Source organism: Lithobates pipiens, unplaced genomic scaffold (genome assembly GCF_037356315.1).
Source record: "Lithobates pipiens isolate NorthernLeopardFrog02 unplaced genomic scaffold, aLitPip1_a1.2 Scaffold_1, whole genome shotgun sequence".
NCBI classification, from domain to species: domain Eukaryota; kingdom Metazoa; phylum Chordata; class Amphibia; order Anura; family Ranidae; genus Lithobates; species Lithobates pipiens.
Window position 1 is genome coordinate 25,808,619 of NW_027507685.1, and position 18,256 is coordinate 25,826,874.

The 18,256-nt window shown below is 44.4% G+C and overlaps 1 protein-coding gene across 7 annotated transcripts in view; it reads right to left on the bottom strand.

Annotated features, from left to right (window-relative positions):
• Positions 1 to 18,256, bottom strand: part of MTMR1 (myotubularin related protein 1) — a 141,943-nt gene that overhangs the window by 36,036 nt on the left and 87,651 nt on the right. For all 7 annotated transcript variants that reach the window (XM_077486581.1, XM_077486430.1, XM_077486343.1 and 4 more), the window contains 3 exons: positions 12,498 to 12,704; positions 12,106 to 12,198; positions 10,551 to 10,664 (listed from right to left, as the gene is read on the bottom strand). In XM_077486581.1, the coding sequence (XP_077342707.1) occupies positions 10,551 to 10,664; positions 12,106 to 12,198; positions 12,498 to 12,704 (414 nt within the window). The remainder of the gene's footprint in view (positions 1 to 10,550; positions 10,665 to 12,105; positions 12,199 to 12,497; positions 12,705 to 18,256) is intronic.

An 18,256-nucleotide genomic window follows, 5' to 3' on the forward strand; every position in this document is an offset into this window, starting at 1 on the left:
GCAGTAACTGAGAAGCAGAATGGTAAAGGGGGGCCATGAGACAGCAAGAACAGGGGTCTCCAAACTTTTTACTTTGAGGGCCACATCATATATTTCACAGATATTTGTGGGCCGAAAAAAAAAAAGGTTATTTAGAAATGAATCCTTAGCCATGAAATAATATAGAATTTGAAAGGCTGCCATCAGAGCCCGAAGCCTCGTGCACCAGGGCTAAACACTTAGAATTTCCCCATACAGTACATCTGTGTCCCCATCAGAGACTCCCTGCCCATTTCTGTCCCCAGCAGAGTCTCTCCATGCATCTGTGTCCCCATCAGAGACTCCCTGCCCATTTCTGTCCCCAGCAGAGTCTCTCCATGCATCTGTGTCCCCATCAGAGACTCCCTGCCCATTTCTGTCCCCAGCAGAGTCTCTCCATGCATCTGTGTCCCCATCAGAGACTCCCTGCCCATTTATGTCCCCAGCAGAGTCTCTCCATGCATCTGTGTCCCCATCAGAGACTCCCTGCCCATTTCTGTCCCCAGCAGAGTCTCTCCATACATCTGTGTCCCCATCAGAGACTCCCTGCCCATTTCTGTCCCCAGCAGAGTCTCTCCATGCATCTGTGTCCCCATCAGAGTCTGCTTACACAATTGTGTCCTCATCAGACTGCATGCACATTTGTGCCCCCCTTTACAGCTACCCCAACACATCTGTGTCCTCATCAGAGACCCTGCCACACACTATCCTCAAAGCCACCTCCCACAACCATTAAATCCCCTCCTGCCCATCTGTGTCCCAATCAGAATCCCTCCCTCCACACTTATGTCCCCATCAGAGACCCCCTGAACAACTGTGTCCCCATCAGAGACCCCCTGAACAACTGTGTCCCCATCAGAGACCCCCTGAACAACTGTGTCCCCATCAGAGACCCCCTGAACAACTGTGTCCCCATCAGAGACCCCCTGAACAACTGTGTCCCCATCAGAGACCCCCTGAACAACTGTGTCCCCATCAGAGACCCCCTGAACAACTGTGTCCCCATCAGAGACCCCCTGAACAACTGTGTCCCCATCAGAGACCCCCTGAACAACTGTGTCCCCATCAGAGACCCCCTGAACAACTGTGTCCCCATCAGAGACCCCCTGAACAACTGTGTCCCAATCATAAGCCCCCCTGAATGTGTCCCCATCTTAATCCCCCCTGAATATGTGTTCCCATCAGAGCCCCCCCCCCCCCCAACACTCGTGCCCCCACCAGAGTCCTCCCACACCCGTGCCCCCACCAGAGTCCTCCCACACCCGTGCCCCCACCAGAGTCCTCCCACACCCGTGCCCCCACCAGAGTCCTCCCACACCCGTGCCCCCACCAGAGTCCTCCCACACCCGTGCCCCCACCAGAGTCCTCCCACACCCGTGCCCCCACCAGAGTCCTCCCACACCCGTGCCCCCACCAGAGTCCTCCCACACCCGTGCCCCCACCAGAGTCCTCCCACACCCGTGCCCCCACTAGTGTGTCCTCCCACACCCGTGCCCCCACCAGAGTCCTCCCACACCCGTGCCCCCACCAGAGTCCTCCCACACCCGTGCCCCCACCAGAGTCCTCCCACACCCGTGCCCCCACCAGAGTCCTCCCACACCCGTGCCCCCACCAGAGTCCTCCCACACCCGTGCCCCCACCAGAGTCCTCCCACACCCGTGCCCCCACCAGAGTCCTCCCACACCCGTGCCCCCACCAGAGTCCTCCCACACCCGTGCCCCCACCAGAGTCCTCCCACACCCGTGCCCCCACCAGAGTCCTCCCACACCCGTGCCCCCACCAGAGTCCTCCCACACCCGTGCCCCCACCAGAGTCCTCCCACACCCGTGCCCCCACCAGAGTCCTCCCACACTCGTGCCCCCACCAGAGTCCTCCCACACCCGTGCCCCCACCAGAGTCCTCCCACACTCGTGCCCCCACCAGAGTCCTCCCACACCCGTGCCCCCACCAGAGTCCTCCCACACTCGTGCCCCCACCAGAGTCCTCCCACACTCGTGCCCCCACCAGAGTCCTCCCACACTCGTGCCCCCACCAGAGTCCTCCCACACTCGTGCCCCCACCAGAGTCCTCCCACACTCGTGCCCCCACCAGAGTCCTCCCACACTCGTGCCCCCACCAGAGTCCTCCCACACTCGTGCCCCCACCAGAGTCCTCCCACACTCGTGCCCCCACCAGAGTCCTCCCACACTCGTGCCCCCACCAGAGTCCTCCCACACTCGTGCCCCCACCAGAGTCCTCCCACACTCGTGCCCCCACCAGAGTCCTCCCACACCCGTGCCCCCACCAGAGTCCTCCCACACCCGTGCCCCCACCAGAGTCCTCCCACACCCGTGCCCCCACCAGAGTCCTCCCACACCCGTGCCCCCACCAGAGTCCTCCCACACCCGTGCCCCCACCAGAGTCCTCCCACACCCGTGCCCCCACCAGAGTCCTCCCACACCCGTGCCCCCACCAGAGTCCTCCCACACCCGTGCCCCCACCAGAGTCCTCCCACACCCGTGCCCCCACCAGAGTCCTCCCACACCCGTGCCCCCACCAGAGTCCTCCCACACCCGTGCCCCCACCAGAGTCCTCCCACACCCGTGCCCCCACCAGAGTCCTCCCACACCCGTGCCCCCACCAGAGTCCTCCCACACCCGTGCCCCCACCAGAGTCCTCCCACACCCGTGCCCCCACCAGAGTCCTCCCACACTCGTGCCCCCACCAGAGTCCTCCCACACTCGTGCCCCCACCAGAGTCCTCCCACACTCGTGCCCCCACCAGAGTCCTCCCACACTCGTGCCCCCACCAGAGTCCTCCCACACTCGTGCCCCCACCAGAGTCCTCCCACACTCGTGCCCCCACCAGAGTCCTCCCACACTCGTGCCCCCACCAGAGTCCTCCCACACTCGTGCCCCCACCAGAGTCCTCCCACACTCGTGCCCCCACCAGAGTCCTCCCACACTCGTGCCCCCACCAGAGTCCTCCCACACTCGTGCCCCCACCAGAGTCCTCCCACACTCGTGCCCCCACCAGAGTCCTCCCACACTCGTGCCCCCACCAGAGTCCTCCCACACTCGTGCCCCCACCAGAGTCCTCCCACACTCGTGCCCCCACCAGAGTCCTCCCACACCCGTGCCCCCACCAGAGTCCTCCCACACCCGTGCCCCCACCAGAGTCCTCCCACACCCGTGCCCCCACCAGAGTCCTCCCACACCCGTGCCCCCACCAGAGTCCTCCCACACCCGTGCCCCCACCAGAGTCCTCCCACATCCGTGCCCCCACCAGAGTCCTCCCACACCCGTGCCCCCACCAGAGTCCTCCCACACCCGTGCCCCCACCAGAGTCCTCCCACACCCGTGCCCCCACCAGAGTCCTCCCACACCGTGCCCCCACCAGAGTCCTCCCACACCCGTGCCCCCACCAGAGTCCTCCCACACCGTGCCCCCACCAGAGTCCTCCCACACCCGTGCCCCCACCAGAGTCCTCCCACACCGTGCCCCCACCAGAGTTCTCCCACACCCGTGCCCCCACCAGAGTCCTCCCACACTTGTGCCCCCATCAGAGTCTCCCTCAAACTCTTGTGCCCCCATCAGAGACCCCCCACACTTGTGTCCTCTATCAGAGTACCCCCACACTCCATTCCATTTCTTCTTTTATTATGTGAAGCAGTCAAAGAAGAATCTGCACTGGAGGGTAGACATAATTTAACCTGAACGAAGTCCATGGAAAGAGGAGAATGAAAATTTTGGGATGAAGGAATCATTCTCCTTGGACCAGGTGGTGACTAAATACACCAATTGTCCATTGGCTGGAGCGTGTTACACCCTGAACATGGGTGTAACATGCTCCCAAAGGCAAGCTTATCCTTTAAATGAAGGAACATCTTTCAGAGTTACAGTAATTTGTACAGTGCTTAAGCCTGAGATGGCAGAGTCTACTACCGGAACAGTCCATTTTTTTGTGAATTATTTTACCACTGGATATAGCTCAGCAATGATTCTTGGAGGGCTAAAAGCCTTTTCAGGAGAAACTCGTCTCATAAAATGCCCAGTCTATTTTTTTGTGAGTGGCGAATGTCTTTTTGTACTGAATAGGTCTTTTAAAGTGGCCATACACGTTTTAATTTTTTAAAACAATCTGCAATTTAATCAAAACAAAAATTGAATAGAAGAATAGCCATAACTTCCCTTCCAATTGATTTAGACTTAATAATCGACTGGATTCAATCAATCGGAGATACTTTGTTCATGAATATGATTATATTTCCATCATTTCGATAATGAGATTACATGGTGGAAACAGAGATGTGATTGATGATTTATGATCATATGTTGCAATCATATATCTTAACTATCAATTGAAATCTACTTCCATGTGTGTGGTATATTACTTGAAAGGGATTTTGTCTATAAACCGATTCTCCTGTGGACAAAAAACAAAACAAAAAACAAAACAAAAAAAAAGGAAGAAGATTATTCATCGAAGTGTGTATGGCCACCATTGGCACCTAGAGGAGCATGGGGAGACTAGGGAGAATAAGGTGTGACTATACCAAGGCTTTTTGGCACATATCTACATTGGCATATTGCATGAAGCCATAGCATCAGGCATATGGAAAGCTGGGGTTGAGAAACCTTCCATGGCCTCCTCTAACACCGCCTTTGGGGCTTCTTCCAAGTTTTCCATGTCTACGTATTCTAATGCCGCGTACACACGATCGAATTGTCCGGCATACTTAGTCCGGCAAACAATCCGGCAGATAGTCCGGCTGACTTTCCACCGAACGGACTTGGCCACACACAGAAAGTCTGGCGTTTGCTAGCGCGATGACGTACAGCACGTACGACGGGACTAGAAAAAGGAAGTTCAATAGCCAGTAGCCAATAGATTCCTTTTCGTACTTGCTTCTGAGCATGCGTCATTCTTAGTCCGCCGGACTAGCGTATTGTCCGCTTAAACCCAAGTCCGCCGGAAAGATTGGACTGCAAAAATACTTTCTAAGTCCGCCGGACTTTACGCTGAGAAAGTTCGCTGAAGCCCACACACGATCTAATTGTCCGGTAAAATGCGTTTCGGCGGACTAAGTACGCTGGACAATTTGATCGTGTGTACGCGGCTTAAGGGAGACAGTTCCATTTCTAATTTAGGTGTAGAAGGTGGACCTGGAGAAAAAGCCTGGTGCTTTTGGGCTCTGGACAGTCAAGCTGTTAATATTCCGAGCCAGATTTTGATGCAGAGACCGGTGTTAAAATTACGTCTTGCTCTAGGTGCAAGGGAACAAAAGTCACTCTGAGCACTTTAAGTACTTTGCAGCCCATTGGCAGAGCGAATGTTTGACTGAGCTTTTGCTGTCATTTCCTTCTGTTTTTCTCCATTGCCATCAGTGAGGGATTTCATCTTTGGGGTACTCACGAAGTAGGGTGTGAAAATCGGGTAAGTACATGTGAAGGAGGTTACAAAGCAATCCATGTGTCGACCGTTCTGTCCTGTGGTGTGGTGCGATGCAACACTTGAGACTTCACTCTGAATGGTGGAAATTTACCACCGAGTTTGAAAATGTAAACACTCAGTAAGTGAATACAGTCAAAAACAATTCCCAGTTTCCTAATAATGCAGAGTTAACATAAAAACAAATACTATTCACTAATAAATGTACTGCAAGTAGCAGAAATATTAAGTCTCATACTTGCTATGAAGCTACAGTAATGGTCTGATAAGACAAATTCATCTTACCCTTTCACATTGCTGGTCCCTCTATGGGTCCAGGGCTTCACCTGCCATGGTGGGCAGTCCCCCGCTGGGGTCTTCAGGGTCTGGGAACCATAGTATAGGACAGTGATTGCAAACCTTGGCACCCCAGATGTTTTGCAACTACATTTCTCATGATTCTCATGCACTCTGTAGTGTAGTTGAGCATCATGGGAAAAGTAGTTCCAAAACATCTGGAGTGCCAAGGTTTGCAATCACTGGTATAGGACAATAGTCCTGGACCTATCTAGCACCCTGAGTTAAACTGCATTAATGTACACTTTAACGCACTAGGGGCTAACCCAATGTCTCCCCCAATATTTTAGAAGCAGCTGAAAGGACCCCACAATCCCAGCGGGAAGTTAACATACACACAAAATCAGTGCTCACTACCAGAAATCCTTAAAATCCCAGACTATATAGACGCCTTTCAAAAAAGCTCAAAATTTTTGCAAGTCCAATGCAGACCAAAAGCTCCAACAGCATTCTCTCTGGTTATGAATCCCTTGTATTGCTTCACTCAAGAAGGTGAAAACACATTGTCTAAACACACCAGATGGATTAGATGGTGAAAACACAATGTCTAAACACACCAATTGGATTAGATATACTACACTATATGGTTTTTTTTACAGCTCGTTCCCTTGGCATGTGGTCCGTGTACAGTCCCATTTGTATTACCAAGGTTGCACCAAACCGGATGCACTGCTTCTATTGTTATTGTGGAACGTAGCGAAGAGTTGATTGAAGCATTCAAAGTAAATAATAACCAGTTAAGCACAGAAACTTCTAAATAAGGGAGAAAAGGTCCACCCACGAACAGGTCACAAGCAAAAAACTGAGCTCTCATGGAGTGGGCTAGGGTTAAAGGGGTACGTGTAAGGAAGATGTGTATAATCACCTACAGTGAGGGGAAAAGAAAAAGTATTTGATCCCCTGCTGATTTTATACGTTTGCCCACTGACAAAGAAATTATCATCATTCTATAATGTGAATGGTAGGTTTATTTTAAGTGACAGGCAGAAAAATAACAAAAATATCCAGAAAAACACATTTCAAAAAAGTTATACATTGATTTGCATTTTAATGAGTGAAATAAGTATTCGATCCCCAATCAATCAGCAGGATTTCTGGCACCCAGGTGTCTTCTATACAGGTAATGAGCTGAGATTAGGAGCACTCTCTTAAAAGGGAGTGCTCCTAATCTAAGCTTGTTACCTGTATAAAAGACACCTCTCCACAGAAGCAACCAATGAGATTGCAAGCTCTCCACCATGGCCAAGACAAAAGAGCTGTCCAAGGATATCAGGGACAAGATTGTGGACCTACACAAGGCTGGAATGGGCTACAAGACCATAACCAAGCAGCTTAGTTTCAGGGTGACAATAGTTGGTGTGATTATTCGCAAATGGAAGAAACACAAAACAACAGTCAATCTCCCTCAGTCTGGGGCTCCATGCAAGATCTTACCTCGTGGAGTTTCAATGATCATGAGAACAGTGAGGAATCAGCCCAGAACTACACGGGGGAATCTTCTCAATGATCTCAAGGCAGCTGAGACCATAGTCACCAAGAAAACAATTGGTAACACTATACCGTGAAGGACTGAAATGCTGCAGTGCCCGCAAGGTCCCCCTGCTCAAGAAAGAGCATGCACATGTCCATCTGAAGTTTGCTAATGAATGCTGAATGATTCAAAGAACTGGGTGAAAGTTTTGTGGAGATCAAAATCAAGCTCTTTGGTATCAACACAACTCGCCATGTTTGGGGGGAGGAGGAATGCTGTCTATGTCCGCAAGAACACCATCCCCACCATCAAACATGGAGGTGGAAACAGTATGCTTTGGGGGCATTTTTCTGCTAAGGGGACAGGACAACTACACTGCATCAAAGGGACGATGGACGGAACCATGCATCATCAAATCTTGGGCGAGAACCTCCTTCCCTCAGCCAGAGTATTGAAAATAAGTTGTGGATGGGTATTCCGGCATGACAATCACCCAAAACACACAACCAAAGCAACAAAGGAGTGGCTCAAGAAGACGCACATTAAGGTCTAGGAGTGGCCTAGCCAGTGTCCAGACCATAATCCCATAGAAAATATGTGGAGGGAGCTGAAGGTTTGAGTTACCAAACATCAGCCTCAAACCCTTAATGACTTGGAGAAGATCTGCAAAGAGGAGTGGGACAAAATCCCTCCTGAGATGTGTACAAACCTGGTGGCCAACTACAAGAAACCTCCGATTGCCAGCAAGCGTTTTGCCACCAAGGACTAAGTCATGTTTTGCAAAGAGTTTAAATACTTACCGGTATTTCACTCACTAAAATGCAAATCAATTTATAACTTTTTTGAAATGCGTTTTTTTTTGGATATTTTTGTTGTTATTCTATCTCTCACTGTTAAAATAAACCTACCATTAAAACTATAGACTGATCATTTGTCAGTAGGCAAAAGCACAAAAAGCAGGGAACCAAATACTTTTTCCCCTCACTATAAAGGTAGCAGCCTATAACCCAGTGTCTATAAAAATCCAGATTGCGTACATTTAAGATATCCTTTGAATGGACTTCACCAAAGAACTTGATGTGTGAATGCTGTCCATCGGATTCCCATTGTGTAGAACAGCATCAAACCAGCTCTTGCTAGCTTAGCCATATTAAGTGTACAAATCTGCGCTCAAGAGTAAAAAAAAAAAAAAAAAAAAAAAATCTAAAACAGTAGCTGCAACAAAAAACATCAAATATCCATATGGTGTATAATAATCATAAAAACAAATAAGTTGCGCTTGTAAATGTGAACACTCAAACTGCAAAGTAACCAAAAATATGAGTGATGAATAATCGTGAAAAAAATTGTTATTCTGGACAAAATATTAAATTCATATAAAAATCAGCAGGCACTCAGTGAAAAGAAATCCGTAAAAACATTGTTTTTATGGACTTCTTTTCACCGAGTGCCTGCTGATTTTTATATGAATTTAATATTTTGTCCAGAATAACTAGTTTTTTCACGATTATTCATCACTCATATTTTTGGTCACTCTGCAGCTTAGCCATATTGCACCAACCAGACTTCTTCATGTGAAGAGAAAGCACAGATTAAACAAATACCTGCAATGAGAAACTGCTTTAATCCAACAGTAATGCTACATAGTTGACATAAAAATTGGATCAGTGCTACTTATGAACCCCTAAAACCACTCCAACTTTTTGAAGTATAGCGAAAGAGACCTATTACTAGGACAGAGTGCTTTCAGGGGGCAGAAATATGTTATGAAAACGCCAACTCTAATCAGAAACTCGATTTCCTAGGATAGTTAAGGGTCCAATCAGTCCTTTACTTCAATACTGAAGGTGCGCTACATGCACCTTGTGATGCACGCTTTTCAGCAATATTACTACATTTAAACAGTTTTCTTGAGTATAAACATAATTTCAATTTGCCATAAATGTACCAATATAATAAACAAAGCACAAACACGAGCCAACTTGACATGTCAGCAGCGGATGGGTCCTGGATCTGCTAATATGATGTTCTCCCTATAGTGCAAAACTCCACCACTTGCCACGCATGCATTACAATTATTTCTGCACAGTATGCTTTTATGTGGCCGATTTGGCTTCTACACAGAAAAAAGTGAAGGTTTATTCAGTAATGGCCAGAAGCTTTTCCTATAGGCTTGGAAATGCTCTAATCGGTACCAGGCATAGATTTAGCAGGCAACCACTTGACAGTTGAATGTATCACTTTAGACCAGTAAACTGGAACAACTTAAGAACATTATGATTACATAAAGTTTAATAAAAAATCTAATATTACTCCAGTCCAAACAGGAATTTTCTAAATCCCCAGTGATCCTGTCATGGGAAAAAAGAATTGGATAAAACGTACGAGGCAGAACACTGGATTACAGTGTTTCGATATAATTACAAAGCCACAAGCTGTATTAATCGTTGGGAACTAACCCAAAAAATATTAACAAAATGGTACAGAACCCCCTTTCAACTGGCCAAAATGTTCCCCACTCACTCCATCTTATGCTGGAGAGATTGCGGTGCCCCTGGAACGATCCTACATATATTCTGGCAATGCAAAAACCTAACTAGTTACTGGAGGAAAATATTTACTATCCTCGCTGACATTACTGGGATAATACAAGCGCCGGATCCTCTCTCCGAATCCCTCGGAGGTGACGGCACAGGTGAATCTTAACTATCACTATGAAAGATTATTGGCAATCAGGAAAACCTCTTGCAAAACTTTTGACAACGATTGGAAATGTTGGAAAGAATGGTATGGGCGTTAAAGGCTTCCCCCCTTCCTTTTCCCCCTTCATTTCCCCTCCTTATCCCCTTGTTATCCTTACAACTGCACCATCAACAGGATTAGTTCTAGAGAGACATAGTTTATCCACAGTACAGGTAGCCGAAATTTTCACTGAGAATGTAAATTAACAGCTATAAACCAGAATGTTTAAATTTCCTTTCCCATGTCGAACCCCTCCGGCGCAGCGTGTTCCCAGATGGGGTGTTGGAGGAGGCTAGACAGGGTCACACAACGTGTTGATCAGTGGTTTTGGCCAACGAAACTATCCTTAATAATGTTTATTAGTCTATCCCAACAAGATTGTTACTTACCAAGAAATGTACGATGTTGGTTGTTGTCTTATAGTAACTGTTACTAATTGTATTCAATGATACTATATTGTATTTGTTAAACTCCAATAAAAACTATATATAAAAAAAAAAAAAAAAAAAAAAAAAAAACAATGTAATATGTGCATAATGAAAATTTTACATACCTCTTTGACTTTCTGTTGCTCACTGTTATACAAGAATGTCCCAAACAAGCAGCTGTAGAGGTGGTCAAGAATGGTGACGAGGAAAAGTTCATTAAATTCAAAAGCTGCAGGAAACTAGAAAAAAAAAAATTGCAAAGTTACACTAGTTTGAAGCGCTACTGCAATGTGCTCCAAAAAGACAGTAAGCCCAACTTGCAAAGAATAGGTAATATAAGGAGCTATATACAGTAATAGGCTGCAGATAAGCCTACAAAATATTAAATTACTATAAAAAAAAAAAAAAAAAAATCTGTATTTGCATAGGTTACACTTCGCAGAGATTTAATTATTGAGACTGGCAAGTGTATGTGTTTGTCACCAGAAAAAGACATCAGTCCCTACCCTCAAGGAGCCCACAATCCAAGGTCCCCATTCATATACTAGGGCCAATTTTGGATATAAGCCAGTTAACCTACCTGCATGTCTTTGGCGTTTGGGAGGAAACCGGAGCACCTGGCGTAAACCCACGCAGGCACAGGGAGAACACGTAAACTCCAGGCAGGTAGTGTCGTGGTTGGGATTGGAACGAGCGACCCTTTTTACGGCTAGGTGAGAGGGCTAACCACTACACCACTGTGCCGCCCGCTGTCCTGAATTAAAAAGTGCACTTGCATTTTTGAGCAGACATGCATCCTGGTGTTTTGCTAAACTCTCCATGTTATGAGTGACTACAGTATACCAAAGGTATTTTTTTGGCAGTTCATGTGTGTAAGGCTAGATGCAAACTATAAGAAAATCAGGTGAACCATCATCAGCTTTTCCTTGATGTTTCACAGAAAGTCAAAACCGAGGATTGTACCAATTGTACGAAAATTCTCAGACAAAGGCTTTTTTTTTTTTTTTTTAACTCGTTTATGGTTCCGGATCACGTGCAGGCTTTTGTATCCGATTTTTCCCATACGAAATCAGTACACAAACGAAAATCGTTAGATCTGTTCACGTACGAGGAAAATTGTGGAGTTTGTCCTTTCAGAAACATGTAGCAGGATGTGAAGCACCACAACAGTCTAGTCTAATTATCTACTACTGTCTATGTTTAGCTAATTTGAATAAATATATGGTGGTGAGCACTACCTTTTACAGCACCTCAAAACATATGTTTTTTTTCTATCCAGGATACAGCCTGGCTGGGGTCAACACAGCTGGAAATTCATTGGCAAACTACTTGATCTGCAATATTTGGGGGCATGCATCTACCTTGTCTTTACTCCAGGCCATATCCCATTATTTACCAACCTGTACGATTCAGCTGTATCTTTAATAGCCCCATCAATTTCTGTGACATTACTAGGGCAGTTTAACCCACTGCTGTATACAATGAAAACTATGAAAATTCTTCTTCACTCTCCTTATGATCATCATATACTAGGTCATCTTGTTTTTTTTACTGTACTAAACAAGCAGAAAATCCTTATATCTTGTCCTATTATGGAATTTCATAAGTCAGATCCTGCTTCTTGGCTAGCTAGATCGATGAACCAGATCACGAAATACAAATTGCATACAAAACACTTACCTGATTGGTCATTTGCCATACGCAGTCAATAAACTGAAGGAAGATTGGAGATCTGTCAGCATCTGCATGATTGTCATCTCCATGACCCACTCTCTGGAAAAGATCATAGATAATATTTTTCAATGTTACAAAGAACATCTGCTACAGAACTTTCTAATTATTTCTAAACACACATTTAGTAAACACGTTATAGACATCAAAAAATGTATGGGAAATCTCCAGCACGCAAACAGATTAAAAATTTACCAGAAGCCCTAACCCAACCTCATTCTAACTAAAATAAAGAACACAATTTGGTTGGAGTTGAGCTTTAAGCAACCCTTGCCCTTTAATTCTTAATGCAACCAAATCACATTGCCATGACAGACAACACAATGAAACCATCTACTTACCATAGCGAATCTATGGCCAAAGCTAATCCACTCTTGCTCAATTAGGACCTCAAATCCTTTGATGGTTCTGTAATAGCTGTCCAGCATTAGCATAGCCAGAGATGTTAGCTGTGCTGTCCGATCCCAGCCATCACTGCAATGTACTACCACAGAGGTCTTACTTGATTCAAGTTTATCAGCAATCCTAACTGCACCAGCCAGCAGCATCTAGGAACAAACAGGTCTATTTTAAAGGATATTCCAGTGGAACACATCAAAACATGTTTTAAAATGTGCTAATCAATAAATTTTAAAGGGAAGCAAAGGGAGTTTCTACTGTAAATGTATAACAGTAATTTTGTAATCCTATGCATTAAGGTGAAAAAACACCTTGCAGTCACCGCCCTACCCCCCCCCCCCCCCTTTTAGTTACCTGAGCCTATTCATCTCTTCGGCAGGGGATGCGCGGTCCTTCTCTCCACGGGGTCCCAGTTCTTGATTGGATTGATAGCAGCCATTGGCTCCCACTGCTGTCAATCAAATCCAATGACGTGGGCGCCAGGCCAAGTCCGACAGCGTGGACCCGGGAGCGTGCCCGCAAGGCAACCCCCTCGGGAGAGTGCTTCTCCTAGGGGGTTATCTGATGCGGGAAGGAGGGACCCCAGAAGAGGATGATCAGGGCCACTCTGCAAAATGAGCTGCACAGTAGAGGCAAGTATGATATGTTTGTTATTTAAAAAAAAAAAATCCTTTACAATCACTTTAAGACTACAAAATGAATTGTTTGTGTTCAGTCAGAGGAAAATAAAATAATTTATGTTCATTTTAGTATTTACTTGAATCAAGCAGATGTTCGAGTCGAGTCTGTACCCAACTACTTCTTAGTAATTTATTACTAATCTGTCATTGATTTGTGTATTTAGAGCTCTTGCTAGTCAGATCCACCTACAACACACACAGCTGGATGGAACAGAAGAGACACACCTATAGCTAATTCATACAGAGTTTTGTGGAATTTCAGTTTGACAGAGGTCGTCAAAAGGTAAGCAAGGACTGCGTGGCTTGCTCATTAGCAAGCCTAGAATATTTTGAAGCCCAATCTATATGGAAGTATGTAGTATAAAATATGTGTTTGCAATATAAAAAGTTTATACAAATAAAACATTTTATACATGCTAAATTCATACACTTTGTAATTCTACAGTATTTATAAAAATAATAATGCCTGGTGATCCTACCAAGTCCTTGTTCGGGCACTTCCTGTTATAGGATGACAACGGTCTCCTAATTGTATTCCTGCACAAGCAAATGTACACCAGGGGCAGAAAACAAGCGGCAGTGCCACCACACACTATTGTGTTTAATGAATGCACAAGGTATTATTTGATTAGTAAAGTATCTAAAGTGTTTGTTTAAAATGTACACAAAGAGATGGTCGTCTCATATTGTGTTTTCTTGTTTTGGGAGAAGTTATTAGGTCCATGTTCCTGATAATATATATGGGTATCTACAAAATATGTCCCTAAAAGTTTGGGGTTAAAATTAAAATTGATAATGGGATTTTTGAAAAAAAAAAAGAAAAAAAAAAAAGAAGAAGGTGAAATTCTAAATGTATGAAGAATTACTGAAATGAAGTATCCAGGACCAAAATAAATGGCTGCATATCTTGAGTCAATGAAATGCAAAAATTTGAGGGGAAAGTTTGTTTGAATAACAGAATGACTATTCTGGATATATTTACAGTATCTTTTGAATTCCCAGAGCGTCAATCGTGAAGTGGTAATGATGTAGTGTTTATTCATCAATGCTTTGCTGCTGATGGTCAGATATATTTGAAAAGTTGGAAGGCTGACTTCTGAGTCAGAATATGTGTTTGGGTAAAATGTTCTGTTCGGAGACCCTCGGGTCCACTTGGGTCCTGGGGATAGAAGGAACTAAAGGTGTTTAAGTCCTGCTGTAATACTGAATTTGAGGAAAATGTTTAGTTAAAAATATTGAATCTATATAATGAAAACTGTTGCTGAAAAACATTTTTGTTTCTGCATGCTTTACTTATCTTTGAGTTAATGAGGAATATTGTTTTAATACCTCTAAATGGTTAAGGCCTGAACTCATCAGGTAGATTCTGTGGTTATTCATGTTGGATGCGGAGTATCTGCCCCAGCTAGCCAGTATGCACCCATAGCCCCATGCACATGAAGAAATGCCCACCTCGTTCATACCCTATACCAGTGATGGCGAACCTTGGCACCCCAGATGTTTTGGAACTACATTTCCCATGATGCTCATCCACTCTGCAGTGTAGTTGAGCATCATGGGAAATGTAGTTCCAAAACATCTGGGGTGCCAAGGTTCGCCATCACTGCCCTATACCCTATCCGGATGTCAGGTTACTTGAAGAGATGACTACAGCTTTTACATGGAAATCTTTGTTGTTCAAATGCCATGGGAGGTGCTGAGATGAGTAAAGGCAGACTCTTGCTGGAAAATGTTTCTGGGAACGACACCTTAAGGGTTAGCCAATGACGCACGCCCAAGGGCTAGGAAATTCCAGTGAACATTACAAGGGAGAGATCCAGATTCCAGCCCGAAGACCCAAGTCTAACCCAATTCATCAGTTCCAGTCTGGTCAGTGCATATCGAGTTCTATCCTTACAAAGAGGCAGGGTCTATGAGGGGGGGGGGATCTCTAAAATATGGATGAGCACAGAATCAAACCAAAAGTTTGGGAAAAGTTTAGGAGAATGAGAATTCTAATGTGGGCATTTCCCTTTTCCTTCTTTTTTAAAATTTTATGGACATTCAGAAGCCATACAGGAGACTTTTTTTGTGATTTTCTTTGGGACTATTTTTAAATTGGCCTAAAGGCTGTCATGCCCCTCCCACTTGCTTTTATGGACTGTCGCTCCCCTTCCCCCTTTATATTTCATGGACAATTGCTATGCAGCTAAGATTATGCGTTTATTGTTCTATTTTTACATGCTTAAGATAGTGGTACATTTATGGGAACGTAGTCCAGGTGAATGTCGGGGGCATATTGGGGACAACAAGGTTTATGATTGTCATGTTTGTGACAACAGAGAAGATTGAACGAGTCATAGAAAAAGCCCCCTTGTGTTTTGTAATCTAATACATGAACTGTGCCTTTAAAAGTTATCATTGTAGCTGATTTAAGCAAAAATATATAATTGTTGTGTGAAACGGGTCTTGTGCTGAAAAGGAAACCAGACACAGGAAGTGACGTCTGCGTCATAAGATAGTCTGTGTTTATATCTATTTAGGTGACATAATGATTTTGTGAGTAGTGACATTGGGATTGACAATATGATTGGTTGATGTAATTTGTACCCTTATTGGTGGAAGGTGGCTGGTAACGCCCATATTTTACCCATACTTAACACCATGCCGGGGATGATAAAAGCGAAAACAATGTACTGTGTCCCCTATGCTTCGAGATATACTTGGGTACAAAAGCAACGGAATCGGCCAATGGTAAGGTAATTATAATTAGATGATAAGATGATAGTCAGAACTAGTAGTTAAAGGTGTAATTGCAATTTTCAAAGTACAGCTACCCATACGCATCAGATAACAGTCCCCTGATCTGGCAGAGAGTGAATATCACTGAATACTCGCGGGCAGTCATCACATCTCAAAGATAAAAAAAAAGCACACATTCGGAAATCTTGCCCAATCATTATTCTATTTCATGAGTTGAATGAGTGCCACCACCCTCTCACGTTTTGAAAATTCCCCTTTGTTGGAGATGGCTTTAGCTTTTTTTTTTTCTGTTAGTCATTGTGAGATCAACGCATCATATGATAGAGAAAGCTTAGCAATGAAAGAAGAACCTGAATGTATGAGGCCTCTGCAGTAAGTGAATACAAGGAAGTGACACATATGGAACGACTTCTGCAAATTATACACAGAGTTTGTTAAAGTACAACATAGGTAAATCTCCATAATGTAGAAAAACTCAATTTAGGCAATTTTAAGCTTTTACGAGCTTTTCCTTGGGGAGTCCGAAACACTTTCTATCCTAGATTTCCTTCATATGGGAAATGCTAGTGTTATAAATCAATAATACACGATTTGTGTCTAACTGCAACCACATGCCTGATTGTATGCGCTGCCAACAGCCTATACCTGAGACACGAGACAATAGGAAGCGTTGTATACCAATCATTCACAAAAAAATAAATATGGATTGGTTAGTTTTTCCTCCTTTCCACTGAAGCTCTCATTTTAACCAAGCGCTCCGCCATCATGATGATCTGAAATTTCACCTGGTGTGCAGAAGAGCATTTAAAAATTATACAAATACAGGCATTTACACTTCACTCAGTTCAAAACATCTTCTATTTTGGTGAATTTTAATGTTTTGCAAAACTTTTAATGCATTGTCCATCTACAAATCCCACTAGAATATACTCGCAATAATAACAAACTTTATTCAAAGAGCGCCCCATATAAAAAGATATAAGCTTTTTTTTTTTCTAAATTCAGACATCATTTCCACAGGAAAACAAACTCCGCATTCATACACTGCGGTATCTACCAGTCTATAGTAACTACCAAAAATAGAACCCCTTTCAGTAAGGTAGTAGACTTGGCAGGTTCTTCCTGCTGATATTGTGCATCTGCAGGGGTTCCTATTTGGAAAAAGAAATAGGAGGCAAAATGGGACAGTATTGTACCTTTTATTTATAGTGCGATCCTTACAAGTGCAAACTAAATAAAACATAAAATACCATTGCTTGTGATCACGGTCTCTTTAAGAGCCAGTTCACACCAAATGCAGTCCAGTGAGTTTTTTTTCTGCATCAAACAAATGGGCAGTAGGTTATATGGGTTCCAATGGCATAGTTCACTAGTGCAGTCAGTTCCAGTACAGAAAAAAAAAAAAAGTAAAACATGCAGCATTTTTTTTCTGCATAGAACTGTACTGGAAGACGGCAAAACGCATACAAAATGCACCAGAAAACACATGTTCCTATTTAAGATAGAGGGGAAAAAAGGGCAAAAAAATACACCAGAGCGCATTAAAAACGCACTGGAACGCATCAAAAGCACATAAACAGAATTGCATCCAGACTGTTTCTGTGGTGTGAATCGGCCCTAAGTGAACAACGTGAACACTCCAACTATGTGACCACTTCAAATGATAACATTATCCATCAAAACCTGACAAGTACGATCCCAAACAATTCAATGCAAAATGTATATCAGTTCCCAAAGAGCTGGTCTTCTTTTAGCACACCAGTGGTTTAGACCCTTTACCGCCACAAGAGAAGAGAACCAAACTCCTAACATTATGGCCTTGGTCTTTTAATAATGGAGGTCAGACAGCATTTTTTGTCATACAATTGACTTTCAGGATCCAAAGGATGCTCACTCTGGACCCACGCAGGTGACTACCAGGTCCCACAGGGCACCCACTCTCCAAAGCAACTATGCCAACTCCACAACTCATCCAGAAAAGGCCAAAAAAAATCAAAGAGAACGTACACTCCATAAAGCACAACACCGCTTAACAGCTCCCCTTTATTATCAGAAAGTGTACTCACATGAAACAATTAGTGTTTGTACATGTCAGAATCAGCACCCAGCGCACGGCGTAATGATGTCATACTGCATGAACTGCTCAACAAATTTCATTAAAAAAACAAAACAAAAAAAAAAAACACGTCTTTGGTAGAAAATGGAAGCATGTATCAGTAAAACAAATTCTCAATGCTAGCACAACAAATAAAAACGATTCTATTCCTAATGGCTATTAA